Raw genomic sequence first — 23,740 nt, 5'->3', positions numbered from 1 at the left:
TGAAACTCTGCTGCTGTGTGATCACATGAACGTTTTCTGGGGCAAGCCAGCATCCAGCCATTGCTCAGTGAGACCCTCCCTCAAAGAGCTGGCTCATGTCCAGCCACAGGGGTTTCTGAAGTGTGGGGTTTTGAAACACTTCCCCATCGGAGATAAAACTCTGGAGGGAGGTGTCACCTGGCTGGTGACAGCTTGGACACAGATAGGGTAGAGGTGGGGAATGGATGGAGGCCTGAGACAAAGGAGGGGTGCTTGATCTTGGGTCAGTGAGAATGTCAAGTTCCTGCACCAGAGACTTTGGGGTTGGGTGAGGCCATTTCTACTTCTGCGCATGCACATGCCTCCTGCACTGATCCACCCCACTAAGCTAAGCAGCGCCACCTAGTGGAGAACAGAGCCATTACATGAAGTACCACTCAACTGTGCCCTCCAAGCACATGCCCCACAAGACCAGCACAAGTTACTCCACCTGCTTAGTGTATGGACTATAGAGGGCTTTATATCAGTTCTAGAGGAAACTAGATATAACTTCATTTGGGTTTCATTCTGTTTCCTGGTTCAGTTATTTGCTCGTTTTCTTTGCTTCTGTTTTTGCTTAAATTGTTTTTTTTTTCTTTATTTTCTTTCTCTTTCTTGGATTCAGAAAGAACATATTATTTTTTATTTATTTTATTTTATTTTTTATTTAAAAAAATTTTTATTCTATTTTCTTTATTTCATTTTATTCTATATATTTTTTTAATTTTTAAAAATTTTCTTAACTTTTTTTCTTACCTTTCCCTTTTTTCTCTATTCTATCAAGCTTCTTTCAACAAGCAGATGGAAACACACCTAGGGTCTAGCTACCTTTATGTGATTTATTTGTTTTGTTTTTTAGTTTTAATTTTTTATTTTATTAATTCTTCTGCCCTCCAGAATGACAAGAAGAAGGAATTCACCCCAATAGAAAGAATAGGAAGAAATGATGGCAAAAAATTTAATGAACACAGATATAAGTAAGATGTCTAAACTAGAATTTAAAACCACAATTATAACAATACTAGCTAGGGTTGAAAAAAGAATAGAATATACCATATAATCCCTTTCTACAGAAATAAAATAACTAAAATCAAGGGAGGCCAAAGTTAAAAATGGAATAACCAAGACCAATCTTGAATAGATGTTGTGTAAGCAAGGATGGATGAGGCAGAGCAGTGAATCAGTGATTTGGAGATAAAATTATGGAGAATAATGAGGCAGAAAAAAAGAGGGAAACAAAGGCAAAAGATTACAATACAAAACTTAGAGAACTCAGTACTTATTAAAAAGGAATAACACCCATGGGGTGCCTGGGTGGCTCAGTCAGTTAAGCGTCTGACTTCAGCTCAGGTCATGATCTCACGGCTCGTTAGTTTGAGCCCCGCATCCGAGCCTGGAGCCTGCTTCAGATTCTGTGTCCCTGTCTCGCTCTGCCCCTCCCCTATTCATGCTCTCTCATTCTCTCTCTGTCAAGAATAAACATTAAAAAAAAATTTTTTTTAAGGAATAACATCCGAATCATAGGAGTCCCAGAACATGAAGAGAGAGAGAAAAAGTGGCAGAAGGCTTATGTGAGCAAATTATAGCAGAAAACTTTCCTAATCTGGGGGAGGACACAGACATCAAAATCCAAGAAGCACAGAAAACTCTCATTAGATTCAACAAAAACTGACCATCACCAAAGTGTATCATTGTCAATTCACAAAATACACAGGCAATGAAAGAATATGAAAGCAGCAAGGAGAAAAAAGTCCTTAACCTACAAGGGAAGACAGATCTTGTTCACAACAGATCTGTCCACAGAAACTTGTCAGGCCAGAAAGGAATGGCAGGATATATTCAACATGCTGAATCAGAAAAATATGCAGCCAAGAATTCTTTACCCAGCAAGATTGTCATTCAAAATAGAAGGAGAGATAAAGAGTTTCCTAGACAAGCAAAAACTAAAGGAGTTGTGACCACTAAACCAGCCCTGCAAGAAATTTTAAAGGGGAGACTTTGAGTGGAGAAAAGACAAAACAAAACAAAAGAGACCAAAAGCAACAAAGACTAGAAAGGACTGAGAACATCACCAGAAACAGCAACTCTACAGGTAACACAATTTCACTATATTCATATCTTTCAGTACTCACTCTAAATGCAATCAATCAAAAGACATATGATATTAGAAGGGATAAGAAAATAAGACCCATCTATATGCTGCTTACAAGAGACTCACTTTAAGGATGCCTGGGTGGCTCACTCGGTTAAGCATCTGACTTTGGCTCAGGTCATGATCTCATGGTTCATGAGTTTGTGCTCCACATCAGGCTCTGTGCTGACACCTCAGAGCCTGGAACCTGCTTTGGATTCTGTGTCTCCCTCTCCCTCTGCCCTCCCTTGCTCATGCTCTGTCTCTCCCTCTTTCAAAAATAAATAAAAAAATTTTTAAAGAGACTCATTTTACACCTAAAGACACCTATAGATTCAAAGTAAGGGGATAGAGAACCATCTATCATTCTAATGGACATCAAAAGAAAGCCAGAGTTGTCATACTTATATCAGACAGACTAGATTTTAAAATAAAGACTAACATGAGATGAAGAAGGGCATTATATCATAATTAAGGGGTCTATCCACCAAGAAGATCTAACAACTGTAAATACTTATGCCCCCAACTTGAGGTCCCCAAATATATAAATCAATTAATCACAAACACGAAGAAACTCTTCAATAATAATAATATCATAATAGTAGGGGATTTCAACACCCCACTTACAGCAATGGACAAATCGTTTAAACACAAAATCAACAAGGAAACAATGGCTTTTAATGACACACTGGACCAGATGGACTTAACAGATATATTCAGAACATTTCATCCTAAAGCAGCAGAATACACAGTCTTCCTGAGTGCATATTGAGCATTCTCCATCATAAATCACATACTGGATCACAAATCAGCCCTCAACAAGTACAAAAAGATTAAGATCATACCATTCATATTTTCCAAACACAACACTATGAAACTTGAAATCAACCACAAGAAAAAATTTGGATAGACCATGAATACCTGGAGATTATAGAACATCCTACTAAAGAATGAATGGGTTAACAAGAAATTAAAGAGGAAATTAAAAAGTACATGGAAGCCAATGAAAATTAAGACAGGACAGCCCAAAACCTCTGGGATGCAGCAAAGGTGGTCATAAGAGGGCAGTGTATAGCAATCTAGGCCTTCTTAAAGAAGGCCTACACAACCTAAAATTACACCTAAAAGAGGTGGGAAAAGAACAGAAAATAAAGCCCAAAACCAGCAGAAGAAGGGAAATAATAAAGATCAGAGCAGAAATCAATCATATAAAACAAAATAAAATAGTAGAACAGATCAATGAAACCAGGAGCTGGTTCTTTGAAAGAATTAACAAAATTGATAATTCCCTAGCCAGATTAATCAAAAAGAAAAAGGAAAGAACCCAAATAAATAAAATCACAAATAAAAGAGGAGAGATCACAACAAACACCACAGAAATACAAACAATAAAAAGAGAATATTATGCACAATTATAGGCCAACAAATTGGGAAATCTAGAAGAAATGGACATATTGCTAGAAACATATAAACTACCAAAACTGAAGCAGGAAGAAATAGACCATTTGAACAGACTCATAACCAGTAAAGAAATCGAATCAGTAATCAAAAATCTCCCAACAAACAAAAGTCAAGGGCCGGATGGCTTTCCATGGGAATTCTACCAAACATTTAAAGAAAAGTCAACACCTAATTCTTTTGAAACTGTTCCAAAAAGTAGAAATGGAAGGAAAACTTCCAAATTCATTCTATGAGGTCAGCAATACCTTGATTCCAAAACCAGACAAAGACCCCACTACAAAGGAGAATTACAGACCAATTTCCCTGATGAACATGGATGCAAAAATTCTCAACAAGATACTACAAACCAGATCCAGCAATACGTTAAAAGAATTACTCACCATAATCAACTGGGATTTTATTCCTGGGATGCAGGGCTGGTTCAATATCTGCAAATCAATGTGATACATCACATTAATAAAAAAAAAAAAGAAAAGGATAAGAATCACATGATCCTCTCAAGAGATGAAGGAAAAGCATTTAACAAAATACAGCATCCTTTCTTGAAAAAAAACCCTCAAGAAAGTAGGGATAGAAGGATCGTACCTCAAGATCATAAAGGCCATATATGAAAGACCCGTCACTAATACCATCCTCAATGGAGAAAACCTGAGAGCTTTCCCCCTAAGGTCAGGAACATGACAAGGATGTCCACTCTCACCACTACTATTCAACATAGTGTTGGAAGTCCTAGCCTCAGCAATCAGACAATGCAAAGAAATAAAAGGCATTCATATCAGCAAGGAGGAAGTCAAACTTTTACTCTTTACAGATGACATGATACTGTATGTGGAAAACCCAAAATACTCCACCAAAAAACTGCAAAAACTGATCCATGAATTCAACAAATCACAGGATATAAAATCAACAAACAGAAATCAGTTGCATTTATATACACCAATAATGAAACAGCAGAAAGAGAAATCAAGGACTCCATCCCAGTTACAATTGCACCAAAAAACATTAGATACCTAGGAATAACCCTAACAAAAGAGGTAAAAGGTCTATACACTGAAAACTATAAAAAGCTTATGAAAGAAATTGAAGAAGACACAAAGAAATGGAACAACATTCCATGCTCATGGATTGGAAAAACAAATATTGCTAAAATATTGATACCACCTAAAGCTATCTACATGCAATTCAATGCAATCCCTATCAAAATAACACTAGCATTCTTCACAGAGCTAGAGCAAACAATCTTAAAATTTGTATGGAACCAGAAAAGACCCAGAAAAGCCAAAGCAATCCTGAAAAAGAAAACCAAAGCTGGAGGCATCACAATTCCAGACTTTAAGCTGTATTACAAAGCTGTAATCATCAATACAGTATGGTACTGGCACAAAATCAGACACATAAATCAATGGAACAGAATAGAGAATCCAGAAATGGACCACAAATATATGGCCAACTAATCTTTGACAAAGCGGGAAAGAATATCCAATGGAAAAAAGACAGCCTCTTTAGCAAATGATGTTGGGAAAACTGGACAGCCACATGCAGAATGAACCCAGACCACTTTCTTACACCATACACAAAAATAACTCCAAATGGATGAAAGACCTAAATGTAAGACAGGAAACCATCAAAATCCTTGAGGAGAAAACAGGAAGCAATCTCTTTGATCTCAGCGACAGCAACTTCTTACTCAACATGTCTCCAGAGGCAAGGGAAATAAAAGCAAAAATGAACCATTGGGACCTCATCAAGATAAAAAGCTTCTGCACAGCGAAGGAAACAATCAGCAAAACTAAAAGGCAACCGACGGAATGAGAGAAGATATTTGCAAATGACATATCAGATAAAGGGTTAGTATCCAAAATCTATAAAGAACTTATCAAACTCAACACCCAAAAAAACAACCCAGTTAAGAAATAGGTGGAAGACATGAATAGACACTTTTCCAAAGAAGATATCCAGATGGCTAACAGACACATGAAAAGATGCTCAACATCACTCATCATCGGGGAAATACAAATCAGAACCACAATGAGATACCACCTCACACCTGTCAGAATGACTGAAATTAACAACTCGGAAACAACAAATGTTGGTGAGGATGCAGAAAAAGCGGAACCCTTTTTCACTGCTGGTGGGTATGCAAATTGGTACAGCCACTCTGGAAAACAGTATGTAGGTTCCTCAAAAAGTTGAAAATAGAACTAGCCTATGACCTATAGACCTATAGGCCTATGACCTATAGAACTAGCCTATAACCCATCAATTACACTACTAGGTATTTACCCAAAGGATACAAGAATGCTGATTCAAAGGAGCACATGCACCCCAATGTTTATAGCAGCACTATCAACAATAGCCCAAGTATGGAGAGAGCCCAAATGTCCATTGAATGATGAGTGGATAAAGAAGATATGGTGTGTGTGTGTGTGTATATATATATATATTACATTACTCCTACATTATATATATATATATAATGAAATATTACTCAGTGATCAAAAAGAATGAAATCTTGCCATTTGCAACAACATGGGTGGAATTGGAGGGTATAATGCTAAGCAAAATAAGTCAGTCAGAGAGAGACAAATATCATATAATTTCACTCATATGTGTTATTTAAAAAACAAAATAGATGAACCTAGGGGAAAAGAAGCAAAACTAATATAATAACACAGAGAGAGAGAAACCATAAGAGACTCTCAAATACAGAGAACAAACTGAGTTGCTGGAGGCATATTGGGTGGGCGAGTGGGCTAAATGGGTGATGGGCATTAAGAGGGCCACTTGTTGGGGTAAGCATTAGGTGTTATATAAAGTGATGAATAACTAAATTCTATTCCTGAAATCAAAAAAATGTTTTTAATTTTAAAAATAACAATAAAATAGATAAACCCACAGAATTTTCATAATAAAGAAAGAAGATGTCAACAAAATTGATACTCCTCTCATTTTAAAAAGAGAGGACACAAATAAACAAAATTACTAATGAAAGAGGAGAAATAACAACCAACACCACAGAAATACAAACAATTCTAACAGAATATTATGAAAACCTATTTGTCAACAAATTAGACAACTTGGAAGAAATGGATAAATTCCTAGAAACATAAAACTTACCAAAACCAAAGCAGGAAGAAATGGAAAAATTGAACAGACCAATCACCAGTAATGAAATTGAATCAGTAATCAAAAAACTCTCCCAAAACAAAAGTCCAGAACCAAATGGCGTCACAGGTTAATTCTACCAAACATTTAAAAAGGAGTTAAAGAATATCCAATGAGAACAAGACTGTCTTTTCAACAAATGGTGTTGGGAAAACTGGACAGCAACATGCAAAAGAATGAAACTGGACCGCTTTCTTACACCATGCACAAAAATAAATTCAAAATGGATTAAAACCCTAAATGTGAGACCTAGAAACCATAAAAATCCTAGAAGAGAACACAGGCCATAACTTCTTTGACATCAACTGTAGCAACTTCTTTCTAGATATGTCTCCTGAGGCATGGGAAACAACAACAACAAAAAATACACTAAAAAAGCTTCTACAAAACAAAGGAAACAATCAACAAAACTAAAAGGCAACCTATGGAATGGGAGAAGATATTTGCAAGTGACATATCCAATAAAGAGTTAATATCCAAAATACATAAAGAACTTATAAAACTCAACACCTAAAAAATAAATAATACAATTAAAAAATGGGCAGAAGACGTGACCAGACATTTCTCCAAAGAAGATATCTAGATGGCCAACAGACACATGAAAAGATGCTCACCATCACTCATCATCACGGAAATGCAAATTAAAACTACAATGAGATATCACCTCACACCTGTCACAATGGCTAAAATTAACAACACCAGAAACAACAGGACATGGAAACAATGAGGATATGGAGAAAAGGGAACCTGTGTGCACTGTTGGTGGGAATGCAAACTGGTGCAGCCACTGTAGAAAACAGTATAGAGGTTCCTCAAAAAGTGAGAGATAGAACTACCCTACAACCCACAAATTACACTACTATTTACCCAAAGAATACAGAAACCCTAATTCAAAGGGATACATGCACCCCAATGTCTATTGCGGTATTATTTGCAATAGCCAAATTATGGAAGCAGCCCAAGCATCCATCAATTGATGAATGGATAAAGAAGATGTGTTATATATATAGAATGAAATATTCTTCAGCCATAAAAAAGAACGAAATCTTGCCATTTGCAATGATGTTGATAGAGCTAGAGAGTATAGTGCTAAGCAAAATAAGTCAGTGGGAGAAGGACATATTCCATATGATCTCACTCATATGTGGAATTTAAGAGAAAAATAATCAAAGAAAAAAGAGAGAGAGAGAGAGAGAGACAAACCAAGAAACAGACTCTTAACTATAGAGAACAAATTAATAGTTACCAGAGGGAGGTAGATACACTTATAAATAATAAAATAAAAATAAAATAAAATAAAATAATCACTCTATAATGTAGGAATTAGGCACACTTTTTTAATGTAATAAAATATACCTTTTTCAGATCCAAATGGAGTAGAGTTATGACATTAATATATAGTTTTAAAAAACTGTTCATGGTGAGGTAGTGATATAAAAATCATCCTTACCAAAGTCATAAACAAGACAAGGATGCCCATATCATCACAATTATTTAACATTGTATTGAAAATAACATAACAAGCTAAGAGGAAGATATTAAATGTATACAAGTATAAAAATTGGAAAAGAACGAAAACTCCTATTATTTGCAGATAATATGGTTGCCTCACTAGAAAACCCAAATAATCAACTAAAATTATTCTATAAACAGTCACACTCAGTAAGGTAGTAGCGTATAAAAATATACAGAATTTAATAGATATAAATAGAAACTACATATAAATAGAAAATGTAATAAAATAAAAAATTCCCATTTACAATGGGAATAAAAAATAATAAAATAACTAGTAATAAGTTTAACAAGAGATGTAAGCCTAATGAAAAAAAACAAAACTTTAAGACAACAATGATAGATACAAAATAAGATGAGCAAATGAAAAGACATGTGTTTTCAGAAACACATCATTATTAAAGATGCTGATTTGCCCTAAGTTAATAAATAAATTTAAACATTTCAATAAACATTCCTATAAGGTTTGTTTTTCTGTTCTTTTTTTTTTTTTCAAGTAGGTGAATGAACCCTAAAGTTCATATTGAAAAGTAAAAACACTAGAGGGGCGCTTGGGTGGCTCAGTCGGTTGAGCGTCTGACTTTGGCTCAGGTCATGATCTCACAGCTCGTGGGTTCAAGCCCCATGTCGGGCTCTGTGCTGACAGCTCAGAGCCTGGAGCCTGCTTTGGATTGTGTCTCCCTCTCTCTCTCTGCCCCTCCCCCATTCATACTCTGTCTCTGTCTCAAAAATAAACATTAAAAAAAATTTTTTTTAAGTAAAAACACTAGAATAAAAGAAGAATAAATAATAAGGACCAGCACAGTCAGATTTATTGAAATACAGATCTTCCTTGACTTATGATAAGGTTTTGTCACATAAACCCATCATAAGTTGAAAATATCCTAAGTTGAAAATGCATTTAATACACCTAAACTACCCACCATCACAGCTTAGCCTAAGCCCACCTTAAATGTGCTCAGAACACTTACATTAGTCTACACTTGGGCAAAATCATCTAACACAAAGCTTATCTCATAAAGTGTTGAATATCTTGGGGCACCTGGGTGACTCAGTCAGTTGGGTGTCTAACTCTTGTTTTTGGCTCAGGTCATGATCTTGCAGTTTGTGAGTTCGAGCCCCACACTGTCAGTGCAGAGCCTACTTAGGATTCTCTTTCTCTCTCTGTCTCTTTCTCTGCCCCTCCCCTGCTCATGCTCTCTCTCTCTCTCAAAATAAATAAACTTTAAAAACATATTCATTATCTCATGTAATTGATTGAATACTGTACTGAAAGCGAGTAACAGAATGGTTGTATGGGTACAGAATGGTTATAAGTGTATGTATGTAATGCATGTAATGTAATGTATGTAAGTGTATGATATGTGTGTATGTAACGTATGTTAAGTCTATGATATATATGTATGTAATGTATGTAAGTGTATGATACCATGAAGGGTATCATGGTTACATGGCTGACTGGGAGTTGTGGCTCAGTGCCATTGCCCAGCATCATGAGAGAGCATCATACTGCATATTGCTAGCCCAGGAAAAGATCAAAATTCAAAATTCAAAGTACAGTTTCTACTGAACACATACCCCTTACGCACCATTGTAAAGTCAAAAAATCCTAAGTGTAAATTGGGGGCTGTCTGTATACTTAAAAGTCTCAATGATTCAAGCAGTGTGGTGTGGTGCATGAACAGGGAGATAGTCAGAGGGATAGGATAGAAAAACCCAGAAATACACTCCAAAATATACAGGAATTTAGTAATAAAATTTCATCTCAAAACAGTGGGGCAAAATACACTATTCGACAGTTGTTGGGATCACTATGTAACCATTTGGAAAAGGAAAAAGTTGGATTCATATCTACATCTTATATTAGGATAAATTCCATATGGATCAATACTTAAAATGGAAATTAAAATATTAAAACTCCAGAAGAAAACATGGGAGGATTCTTTTAATATCTTGAAATGTAACAATGACTCTAAGTCATAAAATGAAAGTAAATAAATTCAACCACATAGAAATAATATCTTCTGCATGACAAAAGATAAATAAAAACAGAAGAAAATATTTGTAACTCAGATGCTCTTATATAAAGGAAGAAAATTTAGAATCCAAATTTGCATTTGCTTCTGTATGTATAAAGAAACTGGAAAAAAACCCACTGAAAATGAAGAACACTAGTTATTTATGGCAGAGGTGGAGTATTGGGTACAAGGAGGATAAGAATGGATGAGAAACTTTTCACTGTATAACTATTAATACATTTTGAATTTAAACCAGGTGAATATGCTGCCTATCTGAAAAGTTAAATTTTTAAGAAGTCCCTGCTCTCATGTAATTTACTTTCCAGTGCAGGGAGACAGATGGTAAACAAATAAATATATACTTTGGATCATAGTAAGATAACTAAATCCACAAATTCAAGGAATTTATTTAATATGCTTCATTAATCTTCATAGTGCCTCATAAATAGTGAAGCACATACTAGCAGCTCAATAAATACTTTTTGAATATTTAAGTCCTATTTGTATGATTATGTTATTATTCTACTTCCTTTCAACGAAAGGACCTAGATCATCAACTGAAAATATAACAAATTATGGGGAGCCTGGGTGGCTCAGTCAGTTAAGCAACTGACTTCAGCTCAGGTTATGATCTCATGGTTTGTAAGTTCAAACCCCACATTGGGCTTTCTGCTGTCAGCGCCTTTCTCTGCGCTTTCTCTGTCCCCTTCTCTCTCTCTTTGCCCCTCCCTTCTCATGCTTGCTCTATCTCTCTCTCAAAAAAAAAAATTACATATATCAAACTGTACCTGTTGCCAATAGTATTGGGAACATGTATCTTCAGTTCTTCCGTGACATCCCTCATCACCCTCTGATAACCAGACATTCCTGAGTCTTTGATATAATAAGGATTGTTTCTCATTAAATATTCCCCCAAATGATTAATTGGATCAAACTTGGTTGTAATATCAGCTTCTGCCCAAAGTTTCTTCTTTTCCACTTGCATTAACATTTTTTCCACTCCAGGAACTAAGGTGGGTAGAAGTTTGTCAAGCAAATATGCACGAGTTTTAAGTGTCATGTTTTCAGTATTAAACCACTCTTTGGCCAAATTATTCCTAGGGAATTTTTTTTCAGCCTTTTTTTCTAGTTCTTTCTTCAGATTATCCTTATTTATTATTTTCTGCTGCATTGCCTGGGCTCTTGCCTCCACTCTTTTGTAAAAATTTTTCTTCCATGGCTGTTCTAGCTTTGAATTCAGTACATCTGGATCTAAGTTGAAAATCACTTTGGCAGGTTTTCTAACCACAAAATTCTTTGAGACATTAGTGTCAGAGTCCTTTATTAAATCAGTTGAGGCTTTTGTTTGCTCTTCCAAGTGTATTTCTGAGGAGGAAAAAAAAAAAGTGAAATGTAAGAAATACTAGAAGTAGATTTTAATCTATGTTACTTTAGAATATTATTTTTAAAAAGTTTTTTTTACATCTATTTACATGGTGTATTCAAACACAACTGAACATAACAGAAAATCAGGTAACCGTGACTTTAAGCATAAGGACATTAATTGTTGACTTAATCAGATGTCATTCAGCAGCTCACTGTTTTTCATTAAGTACATAGCCTGCTTCAATTGTTCTTTATTAATTTTTTGTGCTTGTACCTGAGGCTCACGAGATAGCTATTGTAGCTCCCAGCATCCTTTTAAAGGAAGAGATTTGAGAACAAAGGGGATTTTTCCTCTTATGGTTCTGTTTTATTATATAAGAATAGAATACCTCAGACTTGCTACTCTAAGATTTTCCTTTACATTTCATTGGCCTTATTCAGTTGCATGTCTACCCCTAGACCAGTAACTGGTAAAGGGAAAAAGAATTACTATGAATAATTTTGACTAATCATAAGTTATTCCTTCATGTTAGGGGTTAGAACAAGTTCTCTGGGGGCACCTGGGTGGTTCAGTTGGTTAAGCGCCTGACTCTTGGTTTCAGCTCAGGTCATGATCTTACCGTGTGCGTGAATTTGGGCTCTGCACTGTGCAGAGCCTGCTTGGGATTCTCTCTCTCTCTCTCTCTCTCTCTCTCAAAATAAATTAATTAATTTAAAAAAAGAACAAGTTCTATGGTATCAAGTGATTTCCACCTGCTACAGAATTGAGGTTTAGTTGTCAGGCAAAAAGGTGAGTAAATTTCTGCTGAGTAGGCAGTGAAGAGAGTCTACTCTCTCTTGAAGAGAGTCTTGTTATTTCCAGCCTCTTCCAGATTTTCATTTTAAAAATGCAATATGGGTGCCTGGGTGGCTCAGTCAGTTAAGCGTCCGACTTTGGCCCAGGTCATGATCCCGCACTTCGAGGATTCAGGCCCAGCGTCAGGCTCTATGCTGACAACTTGGAGCCTGGAGCCTCCTTCAGATTCTGTGTCTCCCTCTCTCTCTGCCCCTCCCCTGCTTGCACTCTGTCTCTCTGTCTCCCAAAAATAAATAAATATTTAAAAAAAATTTTTAATGCAATATGGAGTGGGGCACCCGGGTGGCTTAGTTGGTTAAGTGTCCAACTTTGGCTCAGGTCATCATCTCACGGTTCGTGAGTTTGAGCCCTGCATCCGTCTCTCCACTGACAGCAGACAGCCTGCTTTGGATCTTCTGTCTCCCTCTCTCTCTGCTGCTCCCTCTCTCTCTGCTGCTGCTGCTGCTGCTGCTCTCTCGCTCTCTCTCTCAAAAATAAATAAACATTTTTTAAAAATCTTTAAATGCAATATGGAGATATTAGACCAAGAGAGTAGAGTAAGAACAGGCACTTACATCCCCTATCTACTAAAATACCTAGAAATGACTAAAAAGTGTGTGTGTGTGTGTGTGTGTGTAATATAAACATGAGAAAACTGTCAATCATGGCAATTATGAAGGGGGTCTTCAGTAGTCAGAACTTTTGAACTTTTCTGAAAAATGTAAGATAGGGAGAATCAGATTGATTGATAAAACTATAGGATTAAAAAAAAACAAGAGAAAATCACTGTGAAATTGGGGGGCAACTTTGAGGCACCCCAAGTTTAAAGGATGTGGATATGGGTAGCAGGGGAATCACTGACCATTTGTGTACCTTCATCCCCATGTGAGCTAACCATCAGGCATCAGAGGTGTTCACCCCTGTACTGGGACAAGCGGGTTTGGGCTAGAGAGGCAGGATAATGCCTCTACATAGAGACAAAATGAATTTCTGACAGACTTCACTATTTAAAAATAAACAATAATAGTTTATTTTAAAAAAGAAACTAGGGGTGTCTGGGTGGCTCAGTCCATTAAGCATCTGACTTAGGCTCAGGTCATGATCTTTAAAAAAGAAACTAAATGAACCAAAAAAAAAGAGAAATCACTTGGGAATGAAAAAGAATTACTGTTGCCAACAAAACCATCAATACATTGACTTGAAGATCAGAAAATACTGAACAACTAACGAGCAAACTGGAATGCTAAGCCAAAGCAGATAAAAAAGGCAAAGAGAAAGGAGGATAGATCCAGAACTTTTAATATTCATCTTATACAAGTGTTAAATGGAGTGAGTCAAGAGTATAGAGACAAGGGAATATTCAAAGAGATAATGCAAGAAAATCTTGTAACCCTGAAGAAAGAAACAAATCTTGCACTTTAAAAGGCTTACTAAATGGAATTTCTGTTTGGAATGATGAAAAATTGCTGGAACTAGATAGTGGTGATGATTGTACAACATGTGAATTTACTTAATGACACTGAACTGTACACCCCAACATAGTTTAAATGGTAAATTTTATATTATGTGCATTTTATCACAATTTTTTTAAAGCACCAAATAATCAATGCAAGATACATGATTAAAATACAAAAGTCTTTTGAGGAAGATGCAGTCGGCACTATAGTAAAGCTCTGGACATCTGGCTCCTGCTCCTGACTCACTGCTGTTGACTGTCTCAGAGGAACAAGTTGATCAGGAAATCCACTGCAGCCATGGCTTTTAAAGATGCTGGGAAGACACCCATGGAACCAGAGGTGGCAATTCACGAAATTAGAATACTCTAACCAACCACAATGTAAAATCTTTGGAGAAGGTATGTGCTGGCTTACTTGATCAGAAGAGCAAAAGTAAAGAATTGCAAAGTGAAAGGACCAGTTCAGATGCCTACCAAAACTTTGAGAATCACTGTAAGAAAAACTCTTTGTGACGAAGGTTCTAAGACTTGGGATCATTTTCAGATGAGGATCCATAAGCAACTCATTGATTTGCACAGGCCTTCTGATATCATTAAACAAATTAGTTCCATCAGTATTGAGCCAGTTGAGGTTGAAGTCACCTTTGCATATGCTTAAATCGACATTTTTAAGAAATTGTTTATCATTTGTTAGATAGATAGATAGATAGATAGATAGATAGATAGATGGATGATAGGGATAGAGATATCCTGGGTACTAGCAATAACTGATTAAAAATATAATTTTTCAAAATTTCTTCTTATAATAGCAACAAAACTTGAAAATATCTACAGATAAACCTAACAAAAAATGTGTTAAGACCAATATGAAGAAAACTATAAAAATTTTGGCACTGGAATAAGGTTAGGCATAAGTATATGTAATAGAATTAAAAGTCCAGGGGCGCCTGGGTGGCTCAGTCGGTTGAGTGTCCAACTTTGATTCAGGTCATGATCTCAGAGTTTGTGGGTTCGAGCCCCACATCGGGCTCTGTCCTGACAGCTCAGAGCCTGGAGTCTGCTTTGGATTCTGTGTCTCCCTCTCTCTCTGCCCCTCCCCCACTCATGCTCTGTCTCTCCCTCAAAAATAAACATTAAAAAAATTTTTTTAAAAAAGAATTACAAGTCCAGAACTAAACCCATATGCCCATGACCAACTAATTTTCGACAGAGGTGCCAAGGTCATTCAAAACGGAAAATTTTTTCTCTTCAGCAAATGATGCCTATAACAACTGGCCATCCACATGGGGAAAAAATTAAGTTGGACCTCTACCTCACATCATATACAAAAATTAACTAGCTATCCCTAACAGACATATAGAGAACATTTTACCCAACAAAGCAGAATTCACATTCTCCTCAAATGCACATGGGATATCCTTCAGATAGACCATATGTTAGGCCATAAAGCAAATCTCAATAAACTTAAAAACACAGATATCACATAAAGCATCTTCTTTGACCAAAGCAGGATGAAGTTAGAAATCAATAACAAAAGAAAACCTGGAAAAATCACAAATCTGTGGTAATTAAAACATACACTCTTAAACACAAATGAGCCAAAGAAGAAATCAGAAGGGAAATAGAGAATTCTTAGAGATGAATGAAAATGAAAACACAACATACCAAAACTTATAGGATGCAGTGAATGCAGTGCTCAAAGGGAAATTTATAAGTGTAAGTGACTACGTTAAAAAAAAAAAAAACATCAAAATCAATAACCTAACTTTATATCTTATGGGACTAAAAAAAGAAGAGCAAAATAAACTCAGAACTGAAGCAGAAGGAAAGAAATAATAAAGATTAGAGTGGAGATAAACAAAATAGAGAATAGAGAAACAGTAGAGAAAATCAATAAAATCAAAAGTTAGTTCTTTGGAAAGATCAACATAATTGACAAACCTTTAGCTAGACTGGCAAAGAATAAAAGAGACACAAATAACTAAAACAAAAAATGAATTTGGTGCCTGGGTGGCTCAGTCAGGTGAGTGTCCAATTCTTGATTTGGGCTCAGGTCATGATCCCAGGATTGTAGGATCAAGCCCCATGTCAGACTCTGTGCTGAGCTTGGAGCCTGCTTAAGATTCTCTCTCTCCGTCTCCCTCTGCCCCTCTGTCCCTCTCCCCAACTCATGGGTGCTCTCTCTTCAATAAAATAATTAATTAAGAAATGAAAATGGAAACATTATCACCAATCTCACAGAGATAAAAAGAATAACCTAGAATAAATGGACAAATTCCTTGAAACGCAAAAGTTATCTAGACTGACTCAAAAAGAAATAGAAAATCTCAACATACTTCAGCAAGTAAGGAGATTGAATTAGGAATCAAAACTCTGCCAACAAAGAAAAGGTCTGGACCATATTGCTTCCCCAGTGCAATCAAACATTTAAAGAATTAAAATCAATCCTTACCAAGATCTTCCCAAAGAATTGAAGGGGACAGAATAATTTCTAATTCATTCTATGAGGCCAGCATTATTCTGATACCAAAAGCAGATAAAGACATTACAAGAAAAGGAAATAGAATGAAGGGGGAAGAAAAAACACATAATCATCTCAATTGGTGTAGAAAAGGTATTTGACAGAACCCAACACCATTTCATGATTTAAAAATAAGATAATAAAATAAAATAAAATAAAATAAAATAAAATAAAATAAACTTCTCAGAAAACTAGGAACAGATGGGAAATTCCTCAAAATAATAAATGATATTTATTTAAAAACCCACAGTTAATATCATACTCAGTGGTGAAAGACTTAATTAAGATCAGGAAAAAGACAAGGATACCCACTTTCACGGCTGCTATTCAACATTGTCCTGGAAGTTCTAGCCAGAGATATTAGAGAGATATTAAAAGAAAAAGGAATTAAAAGGCATCCAAGTCAGAAAGAAAAAAAACCCCTATATTTACAGATGAGATGACCCTCTATATAGAATATCTTGAAAAAAAAGCTACTAGAGCTAATACATGAATTTGGCAAGTTTGCAAGATACAATACCAACACACAAAGTCAGTTGTGTTTCTGTGTTTCTGTGTTTAGGAAAGCAACTCCTTTTTCAGTAGCATCTAAAAGAATTATAGACTTAGGAATAAATCTAACCAAGAGATGGAAGACTTGAATGCTGAAAACTACAAACCATTGCTGAAAAAAATTACAGACATACAGAAATGAAAAGAATCCTGTGTTCATGGATAGGAAGACTTAACATGTAAAGATATAAATACTACTCAAAGGGATCTATAGATTCAATGCAATTTTATCAAAATTCCAATTGTCTCTTTCAAAGAAATGGATAAGCTGGTCCTTGTATTCATATGGAGTTGCAAATGACCCTGAATAGCCAAAAGAGTCTTTTTAAAAAGAATAAACTTGGGAGATTCACATTACTCAATTTTGAAACATACTACAAAGCTAAAGTAGTTAAAACAGTATGGTAGAGGGGCGCCTGGGTGGCTCAGTCGGTTAAGTGTCCAACTTCGGCTCAGGTCATGATCTCGCGGTTCGTGAGTTCAAGCCCCGTGTCAGGCTCTGTGCTGACAGCTCAGAGCCTGAAGCCTGTTTCAGATTCTGTGTCTCCCTCTCTCTCTCTGACCCTTCCCCGTTCATGCTCTGTCTCTCTCTGTCTCAAAAATAAATAAACGTTAAAAAAATTTTTTTAAATAAAAAATAAAAAATAAAACAGTATGGTAGAGGCATAAGGACAGACCTAGACCGGCTGAATTGAATAGGCAGCCCAGAAATAAATCTACATATATATATTTATATATGTAAGTAAATATGTGTATGTATATATATTCAATAGGTTCCAAGCCCATTCAATGAGGGAAGAACAGTTTTTCAACAAATGATGCTAGGATAACTGGATATCCCATGCAAAGGAGGTGGAAAGCTGGACCTTTACACCATATACAAAAATGAACACAAATTTATTTAAAGATTTAAATTTAGGAGCTGAAACTATAAAACTGTCAGATGAAAACTTGCGGAAAATCTTTATTACACTGGATTTGACAATGACTTCATGGATAGGACATCAAAAGCATACTAAAGAAAAAATAGGTAAGCTGAACTTCATCAAAATTAGTAACTTTTACCCATCAAAAGATACAATAAGAAAGTTCCTCTTTCTCTGCATCTTTGCCAAAATCTGTTGTTGCCTAAGTTGTTAATGTTAGCCATTCTGACAGGTGTGAGGTGGTTATCTCATTGTGGTTTTCATTTGTATTACCCTGATGGTGAGTGATGTTGAGCATGTTTTCATGAGTCTGTTAGCCATCTGGATGTCTTCTTTGGAAAAGTGTCTATTCATGTCTTCCACCCATTTCTTCACTAGATTATTTGCTTTTTGGGTGTTGAGTTTGATAAGTTCTTTATAGATTTTGGATACTAACCCTTTATCTGATATGTCATTTGCAAATATCTTCTCCCATTCCATCGGTTGCCTTTTAGTTTTGCTAATTGTTTCCGTCTCTGTGCAGAAGTTTTTTATCTTGATGAGGTCCCAATAGTTCATCTTTGCTTTTGTTTCTCTTGCCTCTGGAGACATGTCAAGTAAGCAGTTGCTGTGGCCCAGGTCAAAGAAGCTTTTGCCTGTTTTCTCCTCTAGGATTTTGACGGTTTCCTGTCTTATGTTTGGGTCTTTCATCCATTTTGAATTTATTTTTGTGTATGGTGTATGAAAGTGGTACAGATTCATTCTTCTGCATATCGCTGTCCAACACCATTTGCTGAAGAGACTGTCTTTTTTCCATTGGATATTCTTTCCTCCTTTGTCAAAGATTAGTTGGCCATAACATTTGTGGGTCCATTTCTGGGTCTCTATTCTGTTCCACTGATCTGAGTGTCTGATTTTGTGCCAGTACCATACTATCTTGATGATTATAGCTCTGTAGTACAGCTTGAAGTCAAGAATTGTGATGCCTCCAGCTTTGGTTTTCTTTTTCAGGATTGCTTTGGCTATTCTGGGTCTTTTCTGGTTCCATACAAATTTTAAGATTGTTTATCTTAAACATTCTTCAGCTCTGTGAAGAATGCTGGTGTTATTTTGATAGAAATTGTATTGAATATGTATATTGCTTTGGGTAGCATTGACATTTTAACAATATTTATTCTTCCAATCTGTAAGCATGGAATATTTTTCCATTTTTTGTGTGTCTTCTTCAATTTCTTTCATGAACTCTCTATAGTTTTCAGTGTATAGATTTTTCACTTCTTTGGCTAAGTATCTTCCTATGTATTTTATGGTTTTTGGTGAAATTATAAATGGGATCATTTACAAATCATTCCTTGATTTCTCTTTCTGCTGCTTCATTATTGGTATATAGAAATGCAAATGATTTCTGTACATTGACTTTATATCCCGTAAGTTTGCTGAGTTCATCTATCAGTTCTAGCAGTTTTTTGGCAGAGACTTTTGGGTTTTCCATGTACAGTTCATGTCATCTGCATAAAGTGAAAGTTTGACTTCCTCCTTGCTGATGTGGATACCTTTTATTTCTTTGAATGGTCTGATTGCTGAGGCTAAGGACTTCCAACACTATGTTGTAGAGCAGTGGTGAAAGTGGACATCCTTGTGTTTCTGACCTTAGGGGGAAAGCTCTCAGGTTTTCTCCATTGAGGGTGATATTAGCAGTGGGTCTTTCATATATGGCCTTTATGATCTTGCGGTATGGTCCTTCCATTCCTACTTTCTTAAGGGTTTTTATCAAGAAATGATATTGTATTTTGTCAAATGCTTTTTCTGCAGCTATTGAGAGGATCATGTGAGTCTTATCCTTTTTTGTGTGTGTGGTGAATAATTCTTTTAATGTATTGTTGGATCCAGTTTGCTAGTATCTTGTTGAGAATTTTTGCATCCATGTTCATCAGGGAAATTGATCCATAGTTCTCCTTTTTAGTGGTCCATAGTTCTCCGTTTTAGTCTTTGTCTGGTTTTGGAATCAAGGTAATGCGGACCTCATAGAATGAGTTTTGAATGGGAATTCAAGCTGGTGCAGTCAGTCTGGAAAACAGTATGGAGGTTCCTTAAAAAACTAAAAATAGAACTACCCTACAACCCAGCAATTGCACTACAAGGTATTTACCCAAGGGATACAGGTGTGCTGTTTCAAAGGGACACATGAACCCCCATGTTTATAGCAGCAGTATCAACAATAGCCAAAGTATGGAAAGAGCCCAAATGTCCATCGATGGATGAATGGATAAAGAAGATGTGGTGTATGTATACAATGGAGTATTACTCAACAATCAAAAAGAATGAAATCTTGCCATTTGCAACTACGTGGATGGAACTGGAGGGTATTATGCTAAGTGACATTAGTCAGTCAGAGAAAGACAAAAAGCATATGACTTTATTCATATGAGGACTTTAAGAAACAAAACAGATGAACATAAGGGAAGGTACACAAAAAATAATATAAAAACAGGGAGGGGGGACAAAACAGAAGAGACTCATAAATATGGAGAACAAACAGAGGGTTACTGGAGGGGGTGTGGGAGGGGGTATGGGCTAAATGGGTAAGGGGCATTAAGGAATCTACTCCTGAAATCATTGTTGCACTATATGCTAATTTGGATATAAATTTAAAAAAATAAAATAAAAAAAGAACGAGTCTCAAAGTTTTCCTTCCATTTCTACTTTTTGGAACAGTTTCAAAAGAATAGGTGTCAACTCTTCTTTAAATGTTTGGTAGAATTCCCCTAGAAAGCCATCTGGCCCTGGACTCTTATGTTTTGGGAGATTTTTGATTACTGATTCATTTTCTTTACTGGTTATGGGTCTGTTCATATGTTCCATATCTTCTTGTTACAGTTTTGGTAGTTGATATGTTGCTAGGAATATGTCCATTTCTTCCAGATTGCCCAATTTGTTGGCATATAATTGGGCATAATATTCTCTTATTACTGTTTGTATTTCTGTAGTGTTGGTTGTGATCTCTCCTTTTTCATTTGTGATTTTATTTATTTGTGTCCTCTTGTTTTTCTTTTTGATCAATATGGCTAGGAGTTTATCAATTTTGTTAATTCTTTCAAAGAACCAGCTCTTGGTTTCACTGATCTGTTCTACTGTTGTTGTTGTTGTTGTTTTGTTGTTTTAATTTCCAAATCATTGACTTCTGCTCTAATTTTTATTATTTCCCTCCTTCTGCTGGTTTTGGGCTTTATTTTCTGTTCTTTTTCCATCTCCTTAAGGTGTAACATTAGGTTGAGTTTCTGAGACCTTTCTTCCTTCTTTAGGAAGGCCTAGATTGCTATACACTTCCCTCTTATGACCACCTTTGCTGCATCCCAGAGGTTTTGGGCTGTCCTATTTTCATTTTCTCTTTAATATTTTCGTTAACCCATTCATTCTTCAGTAGGATGTTCTGAAATCTCCAAGTATTCATGGTCTTTCCAGTTTTTTTCTTGTGGTTGATTTTGAATTTCATAGGGTTGTGGTCTGAAAATATGCATGGTATTATTTCAATCTTTTTGTACTTGTTGAGGCTGATTTGTGACCCAGTATGTGATCTTTTCTGGAGAATGTTACCTGTGCACTCAGGAAGAATGTGTATTCTTCTGCTTTAGGATGAAATGTTCTGAATATATCTGTTAAGTCCATCCAGTACAGTGTGTCATTCAAAGCCATTGTTTCCTTGCTGCTTTTGTGCTTAGATGACCTGTCCATTGATGTAAGTGGGGTGTTGAAGTCCCCTATTATTATGGTATTATTATTGATGAGTTTCTTCATATTTGTGATTAATTGATTTATATATTTGGGGACCTCAAGTTGGGGGCATAAATATTTATAGTTGTTAGATCTTCTTGGTGGATAGACCCCTTAATTATGATATAATGTCTTTTCATCTATGGTTAGTCTTTATTTTAATATCTAGTGTGTCTGATATAAGAATGGCTACTTTGGCTTTCTTTTGATGTCCTTTAGCATGATAGATGGTTCTCCATCCCCTTGCTTTCAATCTGAAGCCATCGTTAGGTGTAAAATGAGTCCCTTGTAAGCAGCATATAGATGGATCTTGTTTCCTTATCCATTCTGATACCCTATGTCTTTTGATTGGAGGGTTTAGTCCATTTAGAGTGAGTAGTGAAAGATATGAATTTAGTGCCATTTTGTTGCCTGTAGAGTTAGTGTTTCTGTTGATGTTCTCTGGTCCTTTCTAGTCTTTGTTGCTTTTGGTCTGTTTTGTTTTGTTTTGTCTTTTCTCCACTCAAAGAGTCCCCCTTAAAATTTCTTGCAGGGCTGGTTTAGTGGTCACGAACTCCTTTAGTTTTTGTCTAGGAAACTCTTTATCTCTCCTATTTTGAATGACAGTCTTGCTGGATAAAGAATTCTTGGCTGCATATTTTTCTGATTCAGCATGTCGAATATATTCTGTCACTCTTCTGGCCTGCCAAGTTTCTGTGGATAGGTCTGCTGTGAACCTGATCTGTCTTCCTTTATAGGTTAAGGACTTTTTTCCCCTTGCTGCTTTCACAATTCTTTCCTTGTCTGTGTATTTTGTGAATTTGACTGTGATGTGCCTTGTGATGGTTGATTTTTGTTGAATCTAATGGGAGTTCTCTATGCTTCTTGGATTTTGATGTCTGTGTACTTCCCCCAGATTAGGAAAGTTTTCTGCTATAATTTGCTCACATAAACCTTCTGCCCCTTTTTCTCTCTTTTCATGTTCTGGGACTCCTATGATTCAGATGTTATTCCTTTTTAATAAGTACTGAGTTCTCTAAGTTTTGTATAGTGATCTTTTGCCTTTGTTTCCCTCTTTTTTCTGCTTCATTATTCTTCATAATTTTATCTTCTATATCGCTGATTTGCTGCTCTGCTTCATCCTTGCTATCATGGCATCCATTTGAGATTGCATCCCAATTATGGCATTTTTAATTTCATTCTGACTATGGTTTATTTCTTTTATCTCCACAGAAAGGGATTCTATTCTTTTTTCAACCCCAGCTAGTGGTTCTCAATTCTAGTTTTCAACCCCAGCTAGTGGTTCTCAGTTCTAGTTCAGACATCTTGCTTATATTTGTGTTGATTAAGCCCCTGGCTGTCATTTCTTCTTATTCTGTCTGTGGGGTGATTTCCTTCATTTTGTCATTTTGGAGGAAGAAAAAAATTAAAATTAAAAATTAAAATTAAAAAATAAAAAACAAAACAAAAAATCAAATAAAGGAAGCTAGATCCTAGGTGTATTTTGGTCTGCTTGTTGAAAGATGCTTGATAGAATAGAGAAAAAAAGGAAGGAAAAGAAAAAATAAGATAAAAGTAAGAAAAAATTTACAAATTAAAAAAATTATGTAATGAAATAAAGAAAATGAAATGGAATTTAAAAAATTTTTAAATAAAAATAAAGTAAAAAATAAAAATAAAATTTTCCCTTCATGTATATAAGAGAAAGAAAGAAAAAAAGAAAATAATTTAAGCAAAAACAGAAGCAAAGAAAACGAACAAATAACTGAACCAGCAAACTAATGAAACCCAAGTAAAGTTACACCCAGTTTTGCCTAGAACTGAAACTATGAAGCCCTCTATATTCCATGCACTAAGCAGGTGAAGTGACTTGTGTTGGTCTTGTGGGGAGTGTGCTTAGAGGGCGCAGTTGAGAGGGGCTTGGTGTAATGGCTCCATTCTCCCCTAGGTGGCGCTGCTTAGCTTACCGGGGTGGATCAGTGTGGTGTGCGTGAGTGTGCCTGCAGTAGAGGTGGAAATGGCTTCACCCTGCCCTCTAGTTTTGGAGCAGG

General features: G+C 35.9%; 1 protein-coding gene and 1 pseudogene across 12 annotated transcripts in view; one reads left to right on the top strand and one right to left on the bottom strand.

Annotated features, from left to right (window-relative positions):
* Nucleotides 1-23,740, bottom strand: part of EFCAB5 (EF-hand calcium binding domain 5) — a 184,280-nt gene that overhangs the window by 119,339 nt on the left and 41,201 nt on the right. For all 12 annotated transcript variants that reach the window (XM_049637931.1, XM_049637930.1, XM_049637933.1 and 9 more), the window contains one exon: nucleotides 11,094-11,670. In XM_049637931.1, the coding sequence (XP_049493888.1) occupies nucleotides 11,094-11,670 (577 nt within the window). The remainder of the gene's footprint in view (nucleotides 1-11,093; nucleotides 11,671-23,740) is intronic.
* Nucleotides 14,260-14,619, top strand: LOC125927538 (40S ribosomal protein S20-like; annotated as a pseudogene).

The sequence above is a fragment of the Panthera uncia genome, chromosome E1 (assembly GCF_023721935.1).
Source record: "Panthera uncia isolate 11264 chromosome E1, Puncia_PCG_1.0, whole genome shotgun sequence".
In the NCBI taxonomy this organism is placed as follows: Eukaryota; Metazoa; Chordata; class Mammalia; order Carnivora; family Felidae; genus Panthera; species Panthera uncia.
Note: the sequence above shows the minus strand (reverse complement) of the source record. Positions and strands in the feature narration are given on the sequence as shown.